At 44.3% G+C, this 21,135-nt stretch overlaps 2 protein-coding genes across 3 annotated transcripts; both read right to left on the bottom strand.

Moving 5' to 3' along the window:
- Nucleotides 1-104: 104 nt before the first annotated feature.
- calhm3 (calcium homeostasis modulator 3) lies at nt 105-2,273 on the bottom strand. The gene is made up of 4 exons (XM_014206760.3): nt 1,709-2,273; nt 1,452-1,579; nt 1,153-1,280; nt 105-898 (listed from the first exon to the last, which is right to left on the bottom strand). Exons 1-4 carry the CDS (start codon nt 1,993-1,995, stop codon nt 446-448), a joined length of 996 nt encoding a protein of 331 aa, XP_014062235.1. The 5' UTR covers nt 1,996-2,273; the 3' UTR covers nt 105-445.
- Nucleotides 2,274-2,684: 411 nt separating this feature from the next.
- Nucleotides 2,685-19,728, bottom strand: LOC106606339 (lymphoid-specific helicase). Of its 2 annotated transcripts, none has more exons than XM_014202496.3 (23): nt 19,578-19,728; nt 13,992-14,092; nt 13,733-13,854; nt 13,500-13,622; nt 13,113-13,154; nt 12,989-13,013; nt 12,811-12,872; nt 12,680-12,721; nt 12,321-12,545; nt 12,041-12,223; nt 11,730-11,873; nt 11,247-11,443; nt 11,029-11,125; nt 10,775-10,936; nt 10,507-10,649; nt 10,011-10,155; nt 9,758-9,841; nt 9,496-9,615; nt 6,668-6,784; nt 6,393-6,552; nt 4,306-4,402; nt 4,094-4,170; nt 2,685-3,868 (listed from the first exon to the last, which is right to left on the bottom strand). In XM_014202496.3, exons 1-23 carry the CDS (start codon nt 19,583-19,585, stop codon nt 3,783-3,785), a joined length of 2,562 nt encoding a protein of 853 aa, XP_014057971.2. In that variant the 5' UTR covers nt 19,586-19,728; the 3' UTR covers nt 2,685-3,782. The 2 variants fall into 2 exon arrangements, with proteins under 2 accessions (XP_014057971.2, XP_014057978.2); XM_014202503.3 differs by having other exon boundaries at nt 13,733-13,851.
- Between the last annotated feature and the right edge of the window lie 1,407 nt (nt 19,729-21,135).

Here is a 21,135-nt window from a genome sequence, read left to right as displayed (position 1 = left end):
TACTTTCTGCAGGCACTGTAGCTGAAAATGACTAAAACCATGTTTGCTTTAGTACATATATAATAAATTACAATATACAATAATAATATTTATTGGCACTTTATGTTATGGTACAGAAATGACCAGGGATTCTTTAATATATATATATATATATATGGTACAATTCTAATTACAAAGTAGTAACCTCTGAATTACTTATTTGTTGGGATTAGATGAATCAGGCACCACTAGGGACTATTTGTCAATCCATCTGTAATTTGCATGTCTTGTATTCATGGAGTATGTAAAATGAACTATGCAAAACTAGCTAGTCTAAATCCCAGCATATTCAAATATTCAGAGGAACAAGATTTCTAATGTCCGCTCTCTAATAGTATTTTCGACATAATCATGTTGAATGTATTGTTTGTAGCTTATAGCTATTTATACTATTGCACACACACATCTAAACATCTGAGTAGAGGGTTTGTCCATTGTGGTCCTCCCAGGTGACACACACCCTAGGTCTGTAGGCCATCCTAGTGACATCCAGCTCAGGCTTACACTGGAACCATGTTTGAAGCAGTTGATCCATCTGTTCCTGCTTGGTGATCCCATGGAGTCTCTCCTCCTCTTCATCCACCATGTCTTCTTCCCCCCTGTACCTGACTTCGGGTGAGAGAGGCAGTCTGAGTACTGTGTCTTCCCGCATGCCCTCGAAGAACTGCACAACGCACTTGCGGGCAAAATCGCGGCAGTGAAGGACGCAGGTCTCATCGAAGAGCTTCTGCTCGATGTCCAGGTAGTTGCTCCAGTAGCGCGTCTGGAGGTTGGTGGCGTGGTCGTCGAAACAGGGCTTGATGAGACGGCCCAGCGCACCCAAGAGAATGAAGAAGAGGAGGATAGACCAGCCAATCGCCTGTCAGGAAATACAGTACAAAGCATTGGCATTCTCGAATGGAGAGTGGAGGACATCAGTCATCAGGGTGATTGTTTCTGACACACCCCGGTTTAGGAATGGGATTTGACTGTACAAATAACGAACAACAGCCAGCCTACCTAAGTAGTACAACAACATTTTTTTAAATCCCTTTGAATACTAAACCCATCAACTCAAATACGCAAAGTAAAGACATGCGTTTCAGAGGTATTTAAAAATGGGAGTACACTCACTTGGGAGTAGCAGCGCACGTAGCGTGAAACAGCTTTACGAAATGTGCTGTTCCTGAAGATCATATCCTCCTTGCAGGGCACCTTGGCCATGAGCTTGATCAGGTCCAGGCCAGTAATGTTGGGCATGCCTGTGAAAGTATAGAGTACAACTAAAGTTTGTGTTTGAGTCCAAGTTAAAAAATGATAGTGGACAAGACTAGACTATTTTGACTCTGGGTGAGGGTTTGGGTGAAAGTCAGAGTTAGTTACAGGGCTATGAGTTAAGGTTATGATTGACAGGTGTTTCGGGCTATAGTTACCTGAGAAAGGCTTGGGGTCTACACTCATGCTGAAAGCACAGATGAAGATCTTCCCATCCAGCAGAGTGACCAGAATCCACACCATGGGCGCCAGTAAAGCCCTCTGCATCATGGCAGAGAACATGTACCTGCAGCGGGTTAGGAATAACATCCCAATAATTACAGGAAGTAGTCGTCGTTTTTTGGACGAAAAGCTGTGATGGTAGTGGTCGTAAACACAGGAACATGTGGTTTGACAGCAGCACTTGACAACTCACTTGACAATGGCAGGATTTTTGCTTCTCTTCCCAATGGGCCTCAACCATTCTTCCATCATGACCCCTGTGTGTCGATTGACCAAGATTCCCAGGAAGAAGAATATTAAAGGCGGGACAAACATCACCCCCAGTGCGTAGAGTTTGTTGTATTGTGGAATACAGGGGCAGTTGAAGTCAAAGCTGGTGTAGAGCTTCACACTGATCAGGGCCAGTACAATACAGATTCCATTTGATATGGACTCGGAGTTGGACTGGAAATACTGCAGAACTAACTTCAGACGGTCCATGGTTTAGTGAGACCGAAAACTTATGGCACACATATGACAATGATCCGGTAAAGTGGTCAGGCTAGGTTAACACACTGTCAAAATAGATACACAGTACAAAAGTAACCACAAACACCTTATTTTTAAAAACAAGATTTGCCCTACCACAAAATAGTCCTCACTGAAGAATCAACTTAATTCCATTGTTGAATAAAAAAAAAAAAAGGTAAATACCGTACTAGTATTTTTTTTGGGTCGAGTCTCGAGAGTCAGAGCAGAGGTTGAAAAACGCACAAGCCAGGTTAGTGTCATCTGACCACACCCCAGTAGTACGTGTGCAGGTCGGAGCACAGCGACAGAGGCTTTAGGAGAGAATGGAGGGTGTGTTCACTAGCTCCTACTGTGCAGGTGCAACAGAGTTCAACACTGTATAACAATTACTGATCTTTGAATGACAGGTGCTTGTAATGACTTTGCTGTACTCTTATAAGAGCCAGAGCCTTTTCTACCAATTATTTTTTACTCTGAATAACCCCAATGTGAACTGTTCACGTGAACTTTTGGTGGCTCACATTGCTTCCCAAACACGACATATGATACATAGTTTTATTAATACATGTGAAAATGGATACTCCTTTCAAAGACAAAGGTGCATTCACCAGTGCTGCTTACAGACAGACTATGTACCTCTATAAGAAATAGAACTCACATGATTATAACTACACATTCAAGTGTTTGTTTATTTTTAGAAAACAAGTTGCATACAAAACAATTAAAAGGACATGGTCTCAGCATGCATAAAGTGCTTGGAGTTTTGCTCCAACATACAGTGTCAATGAACCCGTTAAGTTCAGCATTTACTTTAGCATGCATTTTGAAAAGTAATTGATTCCAATTCAAGTGGGGCTTATGAATGATTATTTCAAGTGATTTAATCGCCGCACCTAAAATGGGCAAAGGTCCAACCAGCATCCAAATCCACAGCAAAAATAGCATAATGGCAGTTATGAGATTTGTCTTAAGATTTCAAAATACTTCATTATACACTGAGTGTACAAAACATGCTCTTTCCATGACAGACTGAGCAGGTGAAAGCAATGACCACTTATTGATGTAACTTGTTAAATCCACTCCAATCAGTTTAGATGAAGGCAGGAGACAGGTTAAAAATTATTTTTAAACATTGAGACATGGATTGTGTTTGTGTGCCATTCAGAGGGTGAATGGGAAAGACAAGATTTAATTGCCTTTAAACAGGGTATGGTAATAGGTGCCAGGTGCACTGGTTTGAGGGTCAAGAATTGCAACGCTGCTGGGTTTCACAACAGTTTCCCACGTGTAAGTAAAATGGTCCACCACCCAAATCGCCAACTGTGGGAAGCATTGGCTTCAACATGGGCCAGCATCCGTGTGGAACGCTTGACACCTTGTAGAGTCCACGCGCCAACAAATTGAGGCTGTTCTGAGCGCAACTCAATATTAGGAAAGTGTTCCTAAAGTTTTGTACACTCAGTGTATATGAACACTAGCTTCTGGAAAACAGGAGTCGGTCTCCACCATAACCAACAGCATTTGACAAACTCCACAACAAAAAGATAAACATTTACCATAGGCAGTAAAGAAAACGACATCAACTTTAGTATAAAACAGTCGTTTCAGGAGAATGGGTTGAGTAAGTCCTCTGGTTTCCGTCTCAGTTGGTTCAGTACTACAACGAACATCAGAGCAGTGGACCCTTATGATCCAGCTCTAGCTTAAGGTTTTTTTAGGTTATGCCATTAGGAGTATCACGTCTGCGCCTTTCAAACTTAGGTCAAGCTGATCTCCGATGATTCCTTGGCGTCGATCACCTTGAAAACGCCAACCTTCTGTTTGGAGCTGCTCTTGGCCTTGTCTGGAAAGAGACAAAATGGTTACATTACACACAATACAACGGAGGCCAAACAAAAGCAAGGTTTCATCAGGTGACCATGTTACGGGGTGAGGCACTGGTGCTCTGCAGTGGTAAAGCATCCTGACAAAGACCGAGAACTTTAGTATATTGTGACGCAGGTATGATCAACATCTCATTCATGATAACAGCAGTTGTGAATTGAATAGAACCCACAGCTTAACTCACCCAGAAGGTCACTGCGGTCCAGCAGAGCCTCCAGGTCCTTGTCACTAATGACCTTCCCTTTGGTGCTTTTCACCTCCCTGAGGAAGACAAGTCATCAGATAACCATAGACTTCTGACCAACCTAATATAAAATATTTCTGAGTTTCATAATGAAAATACAATATGAAAATTGATCAACAAGAGAGGGGGAAATAACACTAAAAAACAAGTACTTCTCGTAATCTCTGGTGTTGAGAAGATCCATCAGCTCAGACACGTCGACGCAGCTCTTGGTCTGTTTGAGCTCAGCCTTTCCTCCTTTGAATTTTTCTAATAAAAAAAAGGTCTGGTCAGTCAATTCAGAGAATTAAATTCCTCAATTCAATTTTCACATTAATTCCAAAAATTCTATATCATCCCCACAATTCCCTCAGGCTGATCATGTCACTGTTCAGACAGCCTAGCTATACAGGAAATCTAGTTGATAGTGCATTAGTAACATTGTCTCAAAGTCTAAACCGTGGGGGGGGGGGTTCTACTAGGTTAATAAACATATGGAATGGTTGAGGTCCTACCATGGATCATTTAGTAATTTGATTTTGAATTTTAGGTACACTATTATTTGATAAAATATAGAATTTAGCCTTTACTACTATAGCCCATAGAAGCGCATTGAACATTTATGAATGCATCATAAGGAATAGGGCTTTAAAGTGTCTGTCCTATATCTAGGAGATAAGGAAGCTCAGGAAATGTTTTTTTTGTTGTTGACGCATTTAAAACCAAATTTTTGTTGGCACAAAACCACCTACATATACTTCCATTCATTTGTATGGATTACCTTCACACAAGTCCTTGTGGGGGTTGTAGAGCAAAACAGAGAACACCATCATGGTTGTGAGAGTCATCTTACCAGAGAGGACAGTTTGTAGGCCAAACCATTCAGACGTTTGGGGAAAAAAAATACAGATTTTCAGGATGTCTCACGGTCTGGCAAACGCAGCAGTAACTCGGCCACCTTCCACCGCAGATGCGGAAGGCCGACATAGGTGATTGAGACGCAGCCCATGCAATTAAACTGTTCTCTGACGGGGATGTTTTGTATTATGTCACTTAAATTGACACACGGGTGAATTCAAGAATTGAAATTTCAAATGAACACACCAGACAGGAGTTGAATATTTAAGTAGTTGAATATTTAAATGTATTTGGAAATACACTTGGAAAGGTTGTTTTTTGTCCTTGATCAAAAAAGGGGCTTAGGTGGTTGGCGTGGCAGGGAGCATGGTCGGCCATTTGAATTTGAGAACATTTTAGAGGCCCACCCATCTTGGCGGTATAGAGGCATGTTAGCATTTAAGTACATTCCCTGTAATTCTACAAATTTCTCCATGGAGCCACGGTACAATTTATGACCCCCACCCTCGGAGAGCGGGGCCACGGCCAGAAATCAGCCATTATTGACAGCGACCCTGGAGCAATTACAGATAAGTGCCTTGCTTTCACCTTGTCGGCTCGGGATTTGAACTACTGACTCAACGCTCTAACCGCTAAGGTACCTGCCACCCCATATCTCAAATACTATTTTCAAATGCATAGGAATGTATTTAAAATATACTGAACAAAAATATTTAAAACAAAATGCAACAATTTCATTGATTTTACATAAGAGGAAATCAGTTGAAATAAATAAGGCCCTAATCTATGGATTTCAAATGACTGGGAATACAGATATGCTTCTGTTGGTCACAGATAATACAAAAATCCTCACAATGGGACTCAGGATCTCGTCACAGTATTTTTGCACGTTCAAATTGCCATCGATAAAAATGCGAATTGGGTTTGTTGTCCGTAGCGTATGCCTGCCCATACTATAACCCCACCATGGAGAACTCTGTTCACAATGTCGACATCAGAAAATTGCTCGCCCACAAGACGCCATACAAGTGGTCTGTGGTTGTGAGGCCGTTTGGACATACTGCCAAATTCTCTAAAACGACTTCGGAGGCAGCTGATGAAAATAACATTACTTTATTTCAGTTCATGAAACATGGGACCAACACGTTACATGTTGCGTTTATATTTTTGTTCGGTGTAAATATTTGATAAAAATACAATTTATGCGCCGTGAATATACCAGACACTCAAATACAGATGCATTTGAATCCAGGTCTGGAACACACACTCCACAATAGTTTTGTATTCTGACATATTTAGCAGCTCTTCCATGCACCTTCTATTAAGGTGGGTTTCACATTTACCTCAATGTAATAACAGTTTTGATGTGTCCTGGATGTGAGAGGCGTGGTACTCTACTCACTCTTGTGAATGACCATCTTCTCCAGCTTCCTCTTGGCTGACGCTCTCTCCAGGATCTTCTGGTCGATGGTGTTGGCAGTGACCAGTCGGTACACCACCACAGGTTTTGTCTGCCCGATACGGTGGCATCTGTCCTGGGCCTGCAGGTCAGCCTGAGGGTTCTGACAGAAGAAGAGTTGATTCATTATCGTGTGGCACTAGAAAAATCAGTACCAAACATGTAGCAGTAAGCAACAGTTGTTAAGCTCAACCTGAGAGCATGAGTTCGACACCTACCCAGTCACTGTCAAAGATGATGACCGTGTCAGCAGCAGTCAGGTTGATGCCCAGGCCACCTGCTCTGGTGCTCAGTAGGAAGAGAAATACCTCTGGGTCAGAAGAGAACTTGGTCATCTGCAAAAAAAATAAAATAATAATTACATACGGAAGGAAGAATAAGCTCACAACAAGAAATATTGACAGAGAAAGACTGCTACATGATTATAAGTAGAGCTGCACAATATGGGCAAATGTCATTTGAGCAAACACCGCGATTTACTTGCAATATTATTGTAACTCGATGGTTGGAATATAGTGGGCAACTCGAATACAGTGTTGTTTAGCATGACAACGAGTGAAAAAAAACAGGGAGGGGTTGTGATGGGCAGGAACCAAAGTGTTGGTGTTGTCAGTGTTTCCCAGGGGGGCCTAATTACATCCTACAAAAATAAACGTTAGTTCATATACATTATTTTTTTAATCTGTCAATTAAAATGAATTCATTAGGCCCTAATCTATCGAATTCACATGACCGGGAACACAGATATACATCTGTTGGTCACAGATACACATCTGTTGGTCACAGATACACATCTGTTGGTCACAGATACACATCTGTTGGTCACAGATACACATCTGTTGGTCACAGATACACATCTGTTGGTCACAGATACACATCTGTTGGTCACAGATACACATCTGTTGGTCACAGATACCTTAAAAAAGGTCAGAGCGTGGATCAGAAAACCAGTCATATCCAGTGTGACCATTTTTGCCTCATGCAGTGCGACATCCTTAGCAAAGAGTTGATCAGGTTTTGATTGTGGCCTGTGGAATGTTGTCCCTCTCCTCTTCAATGGATGTACGAAGTTTCTGGATATTGGCGGGAACTAGAACACACTGTCGTACACGTCAATCCAGAGCATCCCAAACATGCTGAATGGGTGACATGTCTGGTGAGTAAGCAGGCAATGGAAGAACTGGGACATTTACAGCTTCCAGGAAGTGTATACAGATCCTTCCAACATGGGGCCGTGCATTATCATGCTGAAACATGAGGTGACGCGGCAGATGAATGGCACAACAATGGGCCTCAGGATCTCATCACATTCAAATTGCCATTGATAAAATGCAATTGTGTTCGTAGCTTTTGTCTGCCCATACCATAACCCCACCACTGTTCACAACATTGACATCAGCAAACCGCTCACCCACACAAGATACAGTTGAAACCGGGATTCATCCGTGAAAAGCACACGTGGCCATTGAAGCATGCCAGTGGCCATCGAAGGTGAGCATTGTCTACTGAAGATGGTTACAACGCCGAACTGCAGACAGGTCAAGACCCTGGTGAGGATGACGAGCACGCAGATGAGCTTCCCCGAGACGGTTTCTGACATTTTGTGAATAAATGATTTGGTTGTGCAAGGCTACAGTTTCATCAGCTGTCCGGTTGGCTGGTCTCAGACCATCGCGCAGGTGAAAATGCCAGATGAGGTCCTGGGCTGTCAAGGTTACACATGGTCTGCGGTTGTGAGGCTGGATGGACCTACAGCAAAATTCTTTAAAACGATGTTTGAAGGGGCTTATGGTAGAGAACCGAACAGTATATTCTCTGGCAACAGCTCTGTGGACATTCCTGCAGTCAGCATGCCAATTGCACACTCCCTCAAAACGTCAGACATCTGTGGCATTGTTGTGTGACAACTGCACATTTTAGAGGGGCCTTTTATTGTCCCCAGCACAAGGGGCACCTGTGTAATGATCATACTGTTAAAGCAGCTTCTTGATATGCCACACCTGTCAGGTGTTTGGATTATCTTGGCAAAGGAGAAGTGCTCACTAACAGGGATGTAAACAAGTCTGTACACACAATTTGAGAGAAATAAGCTTTTTGTGCGTATGGACAATTTCTGGGATCTTTTATTTCAGCTCATGAAACACTTCACATGTTGCGTTTATATTTCTGTTCAGTCTAGATATTACATTAATCAAAAGGCAGAGAAAAATGTAACATTCATGCGTCGCCTATTCCTCTCCAACATACCGTTGCACAAACAATATGCTGATCTAGTCCTACAGCACCATAGCCTGACGACTCACTACATTCTCCCGCTGCTCTGTCTTTCGCTACATACTTCGGCCATCATTGAAGTCGTTTGTGGTGATGAGGAGCATTGTACAAAAGGAAGACATCAGCGATTGGATCGCCTCTAACCAATCAGAGTATCAAAGCCAATGACGAATTGACAACCGCCGCTTCACCTACGTGTGTTCTGGCTCAACCCATCGGTTTCTGGACCCGAGTCTCGGTAGCCAGGTAAACCACACCAGTGGTATCAGACTGTATTAGCTAGCTACGTTTGCGCTGGCTCTATGCCTTTAGCTAACACCGATTATTTTGGCCCCAACTTGCTAAGAGAAGACTAACTAGCTGTTTGCAGAGAGTTCTATACACAAAGTAATAGCAGACTTATAAAAAGCATGTGGATTTATATTAAGACAAGGTGGAAAGCAGCATCTTTGTCTTTACGATTTAGTTTTGTTGACCATGAGCGAACTTAAAAGGAACAGCAAGTGGGTAAAGCGAGCAACTGCGCTCCTTGAGTGACGGGCCGGGGCTTGGTGTGTGCGTGCAGCGGGAGAGAGACGGTTCAAGTAGCAAACTATAAAATCGGATGTTAAACACCGCGGCGAGGAGCTTCAAAATATTGCAGACATGTGCAATTTAAACATTGCACATGTCAATATCAAAATTATATTAATTGTGCAGTCCTAATTATAAGTGCTTTATTACTGCTTTAAGGATAATTCCATTGTGGGGAGTAGACCATGCCACTACTCACGTTCTCTTCTCTGTCGGGATAGGCCATGCTCCCATCCAGTCGGCTGTACTGGTAACCCCGCAGGTAGCAGTAGTCCATTAGGATATCCAAGATGGACGTCATCTGGCTGAAAATCAGCACCTGTCCACAAGGTACACAACAGGTCAGAAGTGGTCACAAACATCTTCCAATACATATTTCTGGTCAAGTTTGATTTTTAATCCCCAAAAATCTATCACTTGACTGAGGACATTAAGTATAACAACTGAATTTGGACTTTTACCTTGTGTCCTCTCTTCTTCAGCTCTGGCAGCATTCTGTCTAGAATGAGGAACTTCCCTGAGGTCTGGACCAGTTGCTCATCAATCTGCAATGGAAAGAGATTCAAAGGGTGAAACAAGATCAAGTATTTACATGAGCTACACCAACTGGCAGTCTAACTCCCTAAACACTCTGACAAAGCCTCTACTTAGCTGTGCTGAGTGAAGTCATGAACGCACCCACAACATTCATTGGCCATGTAATTTCTACATTACCTTGAACTGCTGAGTGGCAGGGTCCAGTGGGTACTCTATGAGGTAGGGGTGGTTACAGCACCTCTTCAGCAGCATGAGGATGTTCTGCAGTTTCAGGTTGATTTGGGAGTCCAGGGGCATCTGCACGTCCACAACCGGGGCGGGGCTGGAGAGGACCGGGACAGGCAACGAGTTAGACCTCTGCTGGGGCAACTCACTCACGTGCAACTATCAACCTCAAGTCTTTAGTTAATTTATTTTAAAAGGGAGCACACATTAAAATGTTTAACATTCACAGAAAGAAAATGGAATTGGTACAATCATGTAGTGTGTCTTCATGGACACGTGTGCATCAAGTCGTATAACGGAGAAAAGATGGACTTGATCAACTGTCATTGGTATGACCAGTGCACCCCCTAGTGAGTAAAGGCACAAGCATTCAAATATAATCATCCCATTTCTATGGTCACCGCAGTGTTTGCTTCACACAGAACACTGCCATAGAAGATATTCTGACCTCTGCTCAGCCTCCTTCTGAACCCTCTCCAGGTATTTCTCCAGGTCGTAGGGCGTGTCACCATCAGTCTCTTTGTAGTCCACGGGCCTCCTGGTCCTGCGCTTAGGCCTGCCGTCGGCCGTCAGCACCACTGGAGCCTCCACCTGACACGTCAAAGGGGACACGTCTGTTAGAAAGCTCCTTCAAACCAAGTCTGGCCTCTGAAAAGTCGGCAATACATACATTTGCCATTCTATATAACAGTGTAGCAGTGAACTGAGGGCCTTACCTTCACCTGGCCCAGCACTTTGGCGATGGTCTTGTTGACCACAGCAGTGTAAAAAGACTCCTGTTTGGCAGTGAGTGGGGCGTACACAACAATCTCCTTTTTGGGCGGCACCTCCAACGTCACGTCAGCCTTCAGTCTTCTCAGCAGGAATGGCGTCAGAATCTGCAGATGAAAGAAAGTTTATAGACTACCTACTGGTTTAACCATTTTATCTTTTCCAGTGTATTGCAGAGCTAGTCAGTCAGAGGGCTTACCTGGTGGAGCATGTGCAGGATGTTCTGCTCTCGTTCGTTAGCCACAACATTTTTTGCATCCGAACCAATGGTATCGATGTCAAACCACGACTCAAAGCTGTACAGATATAGGTGAAGGGCAATTACACTTGATTTTTTAACAAGGCAAAATTTAAAAAAATACATTCCATATAGTCCCAATCCAACAGTAGAGATTGACAAACAGACATGTCCCCTACCTCTTGAGGTCGTCAAACACCTCAGGCAGAAGGAAGTTGAGCAGTGACCACAGCTCAGCCAGATTGTTCTGCAGTGGCGTGCCCGTCAGGAGCAGCTTGTTGTCCGTGGGCAGCATCTTCAATTCCCTCACCAGTCGGCAGTTCAGGTTCTTGATCCTGTGGCCCTCATCCACGATCAGGTACTTCCAGTGGAAGCGCTGGGGAGGAAAAGCAGGGGGGGGGGGGGTCATCAGCGAGGGGCTGAATGGGTTAAATAGGTGGCACAAGTTGAAGTATGCATGCATAACTCAAACTTCTACGCAAATTTACCTTTGATATCAATGCATTACTTTCACGAAAAGTTATGCTCATGCCCTTCAATAGATAAGAGCTCAGTATCTTAAGTTCCAACCAACAGCTACATCAGAATACTAAGTACAGAAAAGTAACACATGTAACTTCTACAGCCTTCATAGAGATATGAGTAGGGGAGTTGGGGCCTACCTGCAGAAATTTCCTGTCTATCATGGCAATCTCAAAGGAGGTGACCACCACAGGGAACATGTTGTGAGGTCCCTGGGGCTTACGAATCCGCTTTAACAACGCCATCCTATCCTTAGCAGGCCCATGGTACAGCTGCACTGACACCTTACAACACAAGATGAACATTGACAATTTAACAGTGAAGTCAATCAGTAATTGGCATTGGTGATACACATGACATGAACTCCCTTTGAAAATGGTATCAATAGCACAACTTCTGTAATACCTTGAATACTTATTTTTAGCGAGGAGTGTTTTTAAAAATGTTTTACCTCTGGAGTGAAGCGCTTGAACTCATTGATCCAGTTGGGCAGAGTGGACAGGGGGGCCACTACCAGGAAGGGACCCATTACCTTTCTCTCCAGCATCATGGCCACGTGGGCGATGCACTGGATGGTCTTCCCCAGACCCATCTCATCTGCCAGGATCCCATTGATACCATTCTCCCACAACATCTGGAGAAAACAAAATACAAGCACACCAAGGATGATATGAAATACTGTATCTATGATCAAACAAACAAAATGTGCATAACCAACAGTCCACACTCACCCTGAGCCACTCCACACCCTCTATTTGGTAAGACCTCATGACTCCCCCAGTGAAGAGCAAGGGCTGCTGGGCGGTCACAGCCTGCCCGTTCACCTTCCTGTCTGGGTCCAGTAGATGCTTGGCATTGTCTCTCACAGTCTCTGACAGACGGCCCTTGATGTCAGCATTGGAGTCACTCATCTTTTCAATGTCCTCTGCTTCTAGCTTCTTCATCCCAGGGACCTCCTGTTATTCATGTACAGAGATATATTATTGACATTTGAGGTACGGTACATCTAAACACTCTCCAAGTTCTTGACTCTGTAAGAGTAAATCAGTCCAAAAATGTCCCTTGCAGTGAATAAACAAAAGTCCTTTACCTCTTCCTCCACTTTACGTTTCTTGGCCTTGGACATAATTTCCTAAAACAAAAACATGGGCCAAAAAGTAATGTTAAAAAAAAGTCAGAGTGAAATAGGCCTTGATTTATATGTTGAGAGACACCGTTTACCTCTTTAGACATGACATCAGCAATTTTATAGTCTTCCTCTCGCTCCCTTTTATTTTTTTCAACTGAAAAAAACAAAGAAACTTAAGTCGGATATTGTCACTATAAACTGTTTCCACATCAACTATAGAGGAACTCAATTGTCATGGATGCAAAGTAATGGAACACAAGTGCTGCCTACCTCTCCCAGCCTTTTTGCCAATGCCCTGTGATAGAAAAGTTGATAAGGTTAGTGATTAAGGAGCTGCAGGCAGTAATTGTAACAGAAACATAAAAAATGACTCAAAGAAAATAAACTCACTCACCTTCTCTGCCTTCTTTACCAGTCTTTCCTTCTTCAGCATTTCCTGGGTTTACAGGGCAAACGTACAGTTAGAGACAGCTTTTCAAAGACTCCTCACACTCCTTGGGTAGATTTGACCCCTGCCTTTTTTTTTTACGTTTCCATGCATTTTCTGACCATCAAACATGAGTAAGAAAGCAATTAGGGATAGCTACAGCAGAGTTCTCCATGAACATGACCGCAGAGGAAGACTGGGAAGAGCAGGGCTAAGGAGCCAAGGTACATTACTGTGGTCATTTGCATTTGTTCAGCCATCACACATGAGCGGTAACAGGATAAGTAGTTGTACAATATGCTGTGCAAGGGCTACTTCTAATGTTCACACCCTTTGCACTGGTATTAGACTTACCTCCTGCTGCTGCTGTTCCATCTTCGTAAGAAGAAATTTGGAATATATGTTACTTTTCTCCAGCAAGTGTTGCAGTCTCTTGAAGCGAATGTCATGAGTTTCCTTCTTCTGAGCTTCTCGAGCCTAGTAAAAAAAAAGCGAATGTCAATGTTGGGCATTAACAACATCCACACTTGCCGAACAAGACCATTACAGTTTTCAAAGATGTTCAAAAAAATAATTTGAACAAAAACCTTTTTCATAATCTCCTCTTCTTTTTTCTCTCCTTTCTCCACCAACTGCATCTCCTCTTCCTCCATCTCTTTTGTGATGACAACTTCAGACACTCCATCTTCAGCTTTCACACTTGCAGCTGCTGAGAACAAGTGGTGATATGGTTAATTTACATAAAGGGGAGAATTCTCAATCAGCTAGCAACTTCTAATGATAGTTACTTCATGCTATTTACCCAGGGCTGGCCAATTAATGCATTTTTAAACTAACTTTACTTACGACTTCCAGGCAAAGTCTCCTCCATAGCTGTACCCAGCGGTTCTTCAGATTCGTTAGGCTTCGGACAATGAGGAGACACGCTTCGGGTTTCTTCCTTTACACTGTTGTTAGTGAATATTCAATGAATAAGAGTGTGATACATAACCTTGCCTGTGTTAACTGTATAGCAAGTTAGCAGTTCAGCTAGCTAGCCTTGAAGCTATGAAACACCACACTAACGTTATTACCATTACGCTCGGGCAATTGCTTTGTCCCGCAACTAGCCATTGCAGACGGCTCGTTTCAGAAGCGTCGGTAGCCAGGCATCGTTAATCAACCAATTCTAAAATATTCGGTTTCACCAAGGTAACGTATCCAAACAAGAGGCATATCCAATATCTCTAGGAACAATACCTAACGTTACGATTCGACGTGTTGAATGTGTCCTTCGCTAACAAAAAAAAGCATTTAAAAACACGTTATCCAGGGTCTCCCATTTTCCGCATGTAGAAGACCGATTGTTACGTATGTAACCACGGTTATGTGAATTATATGGATCACTCCAATATATTGGTATCACTCCGCAGCGGAGGGATACATCCGAGGTGAAGATTTACAGATTGATCCATATAGCTCACATAACCGTGGTTACATACGTAACCTTCGTTATGTTTCACTATATCGGATCACTCCAATATATTGGTATATCCGTATCAGATTAGTCGGTGCTAGAGGGACCTGGCCAGCCAGCGGCAAAGTCCCAGCGCTGGACCGTTAACCTGTTATGGCTAGGGGGCAGTATTTTCACGGCTGGATAAAAAACGTACCCGATTTAATCTGGTTACCACTCCTACCCAGTAACTAGAATATGCATATACTTATTACATATGGATAGAAAACACCCTAAAGTTTCTAAAACTGTTTGAATGGTGTCTGTGTATAACAGAACTCATTTGGCAGGCAAAAACCTGACAAGGTTTCATGCAGGAAGTGGCCTGTCTGACAAGGTGTCGTTCTTCTTGTCTCTGTTTATTGAAGAGTGAGGATCTTAGCTGTCCCGTGACACTTCCTACGGCTGCCATAGGGTCTCAGAAGGCGGTAAAAAGCTGAATCGTGGCTTTGCAGGCTCTGGCTGAAAAAAAGTAGCGCGTTTGGGTAGTGGCTGGTTACAGTACTGTGAGACTCAGGCTCGTGCCCGCGTCGACCGAAAGCTTTGTTTACTTTCCTCTGTTTAGCTAAATGGACATTCCCGGTCGGAATATTATCGCTTTTTTACGAGAAAAATGGCATAAAATGGATTTTAAACAGCGGTTGACATGCTTCGAAGTACGGTAATGGAATATTTAGAATTTTTTTTGTCACGAATTGCGCCATGCGCGCGACCCTGATTTACCATTTCAGATAGTGTCTGGGACGCACGAACAAAACGCCGCTATTCGGATATAACGATGGATTATTTTGGACCAAACCAACATTTGTTATTGAAGTAGCAGCCCTGGGAGTGCATTCTGACGAAGACAACAAAAGGTAATCAATCTTTTATAATAGTAAATCTGATATTGGTGAGTGCTAAACTTGCCGGGTGTCTAAATAGCTAGCCCGTGATGCCTGGGCTATGTACTGAGAATATTGCAAAATGTGCTTTCACCAAAAAGCTATTTTAAAATCGGACATATCGAGTGCATAGAGGAGTTCTGTATCTATAATTCTTAAAATAATTGTTATGCTTTTTGTGAACGTTTATCGTGAGTAATTTAGTAAATTCACCGGCAGTGTTCGGTGGGAATGCTAGTCACATGCTAATGTAAAAAGCTGGTTTTTGATATAAATATGAACTTGATTGAACAAAACATGCATGTATTGTATAACATAATGTCCTAGGGTTGTCATCTGATGAAGATCATCAAAGGTTAGTGCTGCATTTAGCTGTCTTCTGGGTTTTTGTGACATTATATGATAGCTTGAAAAATGGGTGTTTGATTATTTCTGGCTTGGTACTCTGCTGACATAATCTAATGTTTTGCTTTCGTTGTAAAGCCTTTTTGAAATCGGACAGTGTGGTTAGATAAAGGAGAGTCTTATCTTTAAAATGCTGTGAAATAGTCATATGTTTGAAAAATTGAAGTTTTTGTATTTGAGGAATTTGTAATTCGCGCCACGCCTATCATTGGATATTGGAGCAGGTGTTCCGCTAGCGGAACGTCTAGATGTAAGAGGTTAATGTGGAAGGGGTCCTGGCACAGCCCCTGGAAGGGTTGGCGACGCCCAGGACCGCTGAACCAACCGCAGAGGGAGGTGCCAAATTTACCCGATTGTACCTAGCAAAGGTGCAAAAGGAAGCCCAGCACAGATATTAGCGAGGGGCACTCCTCTCGGTAGAGCCCAGGATGCAGCCACACCTCATGTTGAATGTGCCACCACAGATCCCAGCACTGGCCTGCCAGCCAGGCGGTATGCTGTCGTAGTCTCAGACGATGAACCCCCTTCATAAACCTGGAGACCAAGGGATGGCGCCCCACTGGCCTGTCCATCCACCCCGCATGGCAGGCAGATATAGCGGCCAAATACCCTCTCAGTGTAGAGGCTGCCAAGGCCTCATCCAAGCGAGACTGCAGGTATTGGAGGACATACGGCACCCGCATGACTTGGGCACAACCTCAATACCTGTGCACCAAGAGCAGAACAACCGGTATACCGCGGTTGTAACCAGCGCCCTTGCGCTCTGCATGGTGTTCATTACACCCTTCTGTAGTCCTAACATGGACCATTGGTGCCGTTCAGTGGCCAAGCCCACAGACTGAGGTGGTGCGGCCTCGGATGCCAGAGTTCCCGACCTGAGACAGCAGGTCCGGTCTCAGGGGAAGTTGCCAAGGTGTCCCGGACAACAGGGATAGGAGAAGGCTGAACCAGGGTTGTCTGGGCCAGTATGGGGCCACCGGAAGCAGACAATGCACTGCCATCCTGGTCCTGTCCAACACAGCCTGGATCAGTGGAAAAGCGTAAGCTCCAGCCCTGGCCAATCGTGAGCCAGAGCATTCAAGCCCAGAGGCCCTGACATGGAGTACCACAGGGGGCAGTGTGCATTATCCTGGGAGGCAAACTGGTCCACCCGCACCATCCCGAACTTGTCCCACAGGAGCTGCACCACCTGGGGATGTAGGCTACAGTCCCAAGGTGGCAGGCCCTCCTTCGAGAGCATATCCGCTGCCACATTTAGTATGCCAGGTAGGTGCGCTGCTCGTAGAGACACTAGACGTCCCTGAGCCCAGAGAAGGCGCTCCCATGCCATAATATGGAGGCAGTGGGACCTCAGTCCATCTTGATGGTTGATGTAAGCCACAACTGTGGTGTTGTCCGTTCTCACCAGGACAAGTCTTACCTTCAGATGCGGAAGGAAAGACTGCAGGGCCAGCAGTACAGCTCGGAGCTGTAGTGTATTGATGTGCCTGCCGCTCCAAGGGGGTAGCCAACAGCCGCTGGCCGACCTGCCTTTGGTCACACCCCCCCCCCCCCCCCCCAGCCAATCTGGGAGGCGTCTGTGCTGACCAGCTCCCGGCTGCACATCCTCAGCTTCTGCACCCCATCTGAGAGAAAGGAATGACAGCGCCACCTCAACAATGCCCTGAGACACTGTGCGGTCACCCGCAGCTGGCAGTGGTGCTTTGGGTGCAGCTGGTGGGAGTTGAACCACCGTTGAAGAGGCCGGAGATGGAGCAGGCCCAGGGGAAATCAACAACGAGGCCGCCATCAGCAAGCCCAACAGGCGTCGGCAGGTTAGGGCTGATACCACCCGCCCCGAAAGTTGTCGAGGCAAGATAAGATCGCCCGAAACCTTCTGGTGGTCAGGCATGCTCTCATGAGGACTGAGTCCAGTTCCATGCCAATGAAGGCCACCCTCTGGGTGGGCGTCAGACGACTCTTGTCGTTTACAGTAAAGCGAAGCCCACCAATGTGGGTCAGGAGCACGCCTCTGACAGGACCTGGGTGCTGGCCAGGGGACAATCAGCCAATCGTCCAGGTAATTGAGGATCAACAATCCTCGAGAAGTGCCAGGACAGCATCCGTGCACTTTGAGAAAGTGTGGGGTGCCAAGGAGAGGCCGAAGGGAAGCAGCATGAATTCGTAAGCGAATCAGAGGTACTGCCAATGACCTGGGTGAACAGGAAAATGGTAGTACGCAAACCACTGGTCCCTGGACACGACCTGCAACACGCGGGCTGGGGACAGCATGTGGAACCTCAGTACCTTCAAGTACCCATTGAGATTGCGGAGGTCCAGAATCGGACGAAATCCTCTGTCTCTTTTTGGGACCACAACGTAAGTGGAGTAGAACCCACCTAGCCATTCTGATGTCGCAATCCTGCGGACGACACCCTTGTCCCTCTGGAGCAGAGAAAGCAGGCGACACATCTCCATCACTTCCCGGAGGAGCTCCTATGTGCCCTCCTGCAGCCAGAAAAACAGAGTCTGCAGGTAGGCCTGCAACAGCATGGCCGTGTTGGTAAGGCGGCCAAGAGAGCAGAGGGACCCATATGTGGCTCTCAAGTCCGTCTGGATTTGAATGATTTGTAGGTAGGGCTGCAACAGCATGGCCGTGTTGGTAAGGCGGCCAAGAGAGCAGAGGGACCCATATGTGGCTCTCAAGTCCGTCTGGATTTGAATGAAAGACTCTTTTTTTGGGGGGGGGGGGGGGGCTCCAAAGTTAATGTCTCAACATAGTGGCAGCCCACCACCATACTCTTACATTCTGCAGGTGAAAGAACAAGGAAACCCTGTAGGGTAATTAGCAGAGAACTTAAAGCAATTCACAACACATACACAACTAGCCGATTGGCTTGTTTTGTAAGGCAAATACAGTTTGTGGCAGCAAGGGCCAGCAATATATTAATGGATGCACACAGAGTCGTAATGAACTCTAACGAAACAAGCACGACAAACCATGGGCGGAAGATACAGATCAACTGCACGCTGTAATTATAGCCCTCAAGAGGGGCTGGCCATATGGCCAGCTGCAAACAGCCAGTGAGTAACTTCAACGCAAGTCTGTTACAATTACCAGAGATTTACCAAGCGCACTTCAGAAAGTTTGTACCTCAAACCATACTGAAAATTAAAGAACGTGTGTCGGGGCCATGGGGTCTATACATATGGGCGGACCCCAGCCGTGACACAGGTGTACACGGGAGTAAATCCTCGGACCCCCCAAAGAGTCTCTCCCTCCACTGCGGAGTGATACCAATATATTGGAGTGATCCCTTACATCGTTTTTACCCTTACACTACTATGTGGTAGAATGGACTACAATGGCAGCCCAGTGGCACAGGCGGAAAATAGGATACTGCTGTATACAAAACGTGTTTTAAAACACTTATTTGATAGCGAAGGACACATTCAAAACCTCGAATCATAAGTATTCTTCTAGAGAAACTAAAATATATCTTGACTGTAAACGTTATTTTGGTGAAACCGAATAGTTTAGATTTGGTTAATCAAAGGACGCCAGCCTACGGAAGCTTCTGCAACGAGCCATCGACAAAGGGTTACTACTAACCTTATATAGCTGCTTGCAACAACAAATACAGTTTTGAAACAAACAGAAGGACTTACCAACTCATATTGAAAAACTGCCAAACTAGATATGTAGTAAAATGTTTACTACTATTTTCCTGGGATATTTGTTTGAAGAACCCGTTACAGCAAGTTACACAACTTAAAGCATGCAGCAGTCTGTGTGTGAGAGTGTATAATGAAGAAGGCGGGGCTTCAACATTTCGCGCCAAAGTGGATAAAACCAATGTAAAAGACAGGGGTGACTGATATTTTGCAAAACCAAGTCTCTATATTTTTGGTTTGCAGAGCATCGAAAGAGAGAAGACTTGCTAGTATGATCATTATCAAGATCATATACACATTTTTACTCACAATATAATTGTTCAGAATTGAGATATGAAATCGCTTCATGAAATATGTACCCCTTCTTAGGATATCTAGATCCATTGCCTTAATATTTCCCGCAAAACTCTTGTGTTCATTCATTCGGCGACACCGTGGGTGATTCGTTTTGCATGGCCTGGCCAGCCGCCCGTGTACATGATAAACCATTCCGTTGGACTTTTAGAATGGGTAACTAGAAATAGTCGCGCTAAATATCTCAAAACTAAAAGCATAGTTTTTGGGACAAATCACTCACTCAACCCTAAACCTGATCTAGATCTATTACTGAATAATGTGGTGATTGAGCAAGTTGAGGAGACTAAACTGCTGGGTGTAACCCTAGATAGCAAGCTGTCATGGTCAAAACATATAGAATCAAAGGTTGCTAAAATGGGTAGTCTGTCCATGATAAGGCGTTGCTCTGCTTTTTTGACATCTAAATGAACCAGGCAGGTCCTACATACCCTAGTTTTGTCGCACCTGGACTACTTCCCAGTTGTGTGGTCATGTGCGGCAAAGAAGGATATATGAAAATTGCAGTTGGTCCAGAACAGAGCCGCACGTATTTCACTTAGCTGTACTGCACATGGAGGGTGAATGTCAGTGGTATGCATGTCAATCTCTCCTGACTCAAAGTTGAGGAGAGAGTGACTGCATCACTGTTGGTCTTTGTGTGAGGTGTTGATGGGTTAAAGGTACCAAACTGTCTGTTTAAGTAGTTGGCACACAGTTTAGACACTCATTGATACTACACAAGACATTCAGCCAGAGGTCTCTTCACAGCCCCCAGGTCCAGAACAGAGGCTGTGAAACGCACAGTTAAATAGAGGAAATCTCTGCCACCCCAGGTAACTCAAGCTATCAATAATAAAAAAATAAAAAATGGGGTCTGTGAAGAGACACAGACATTTTATATATTTTGAATTGTATTTTTCATTGTATTATGTACTGTAAAATGTAGTGTTAGTTATTGTATTTGTTGTGTTTTGTTTCCTGTTTGGACCCCAGGAAGAGAAGCCTAGTTGGGGACTGTTGTTCCTGACGCGACCACTAGATAGAGCTGTAGGCCTACTCCATTTAGCCACAACTGTAGAAACGTAAACAAACCATCTGTAGCACAAATCATCAGTATCAATAAGTAGGCTATGTTCATCATACTATAACCTATTAGTAATTGAAGACATCTGAATGTAATTAATGTTTTGAAAACAAAATACTTTGTTTGGACAAG

Source organism: Salmo salar, chromosome 01 (assembly GCF_965601325.2).
Source record: "Salmo salar chromosome 01, fSalSal1, whole genome shotgun sequence".
Lineage (NCBI taxonomy): Eukaryota > Metazoa > Chordata > Actinopteri > Salmoniformes > Salmonidae > Salmo > Salmo salar.
Note: the sequence above shows the minus strand (reverse complement) of the source record. Positions and strands in the feature narration are given on the sequence as shown.

Coding starts and splice junctions, on each gene's coding strand:
- calhm3 (XM_014206760.3), bottom strand. CDS start 1,995: ATGGACCGTCTGAAGTTAGTTCTGCAGTATTTCCAGTCCAACTCCGAG. Junction 1,580..1,708: donor AAAAATCCTGCCATTGTCAA/GTGAGTTGTCAA, acceptor AACCCGCTGCAG/GTACATGTTCTCTGCCATGA. Junction 899..1,152: donor ACGTGCGCTGCTACTCCCAA/GTGAGTGTACTC, acceptor ATTTCCTGACAG/GCGATTGGCTGGTCTATCCT.
- LOC106606339 (XM_014202496.3), bottom strand. Junction 13,155..13,499: donor TGGAACAGCAGCAGCAGGAG/GTAAGTCTAATA, acceptor CTGTAAACCCAG/GAAATGCTGAAGAAGGAAAG. Junction 12,546..12,679: donor AACGTAAAGTGGAGGAAGAG/GTAAAGGACTTT, acceptor CATGAATAACAG/GAGGTCCCTGGGATGAAGAA.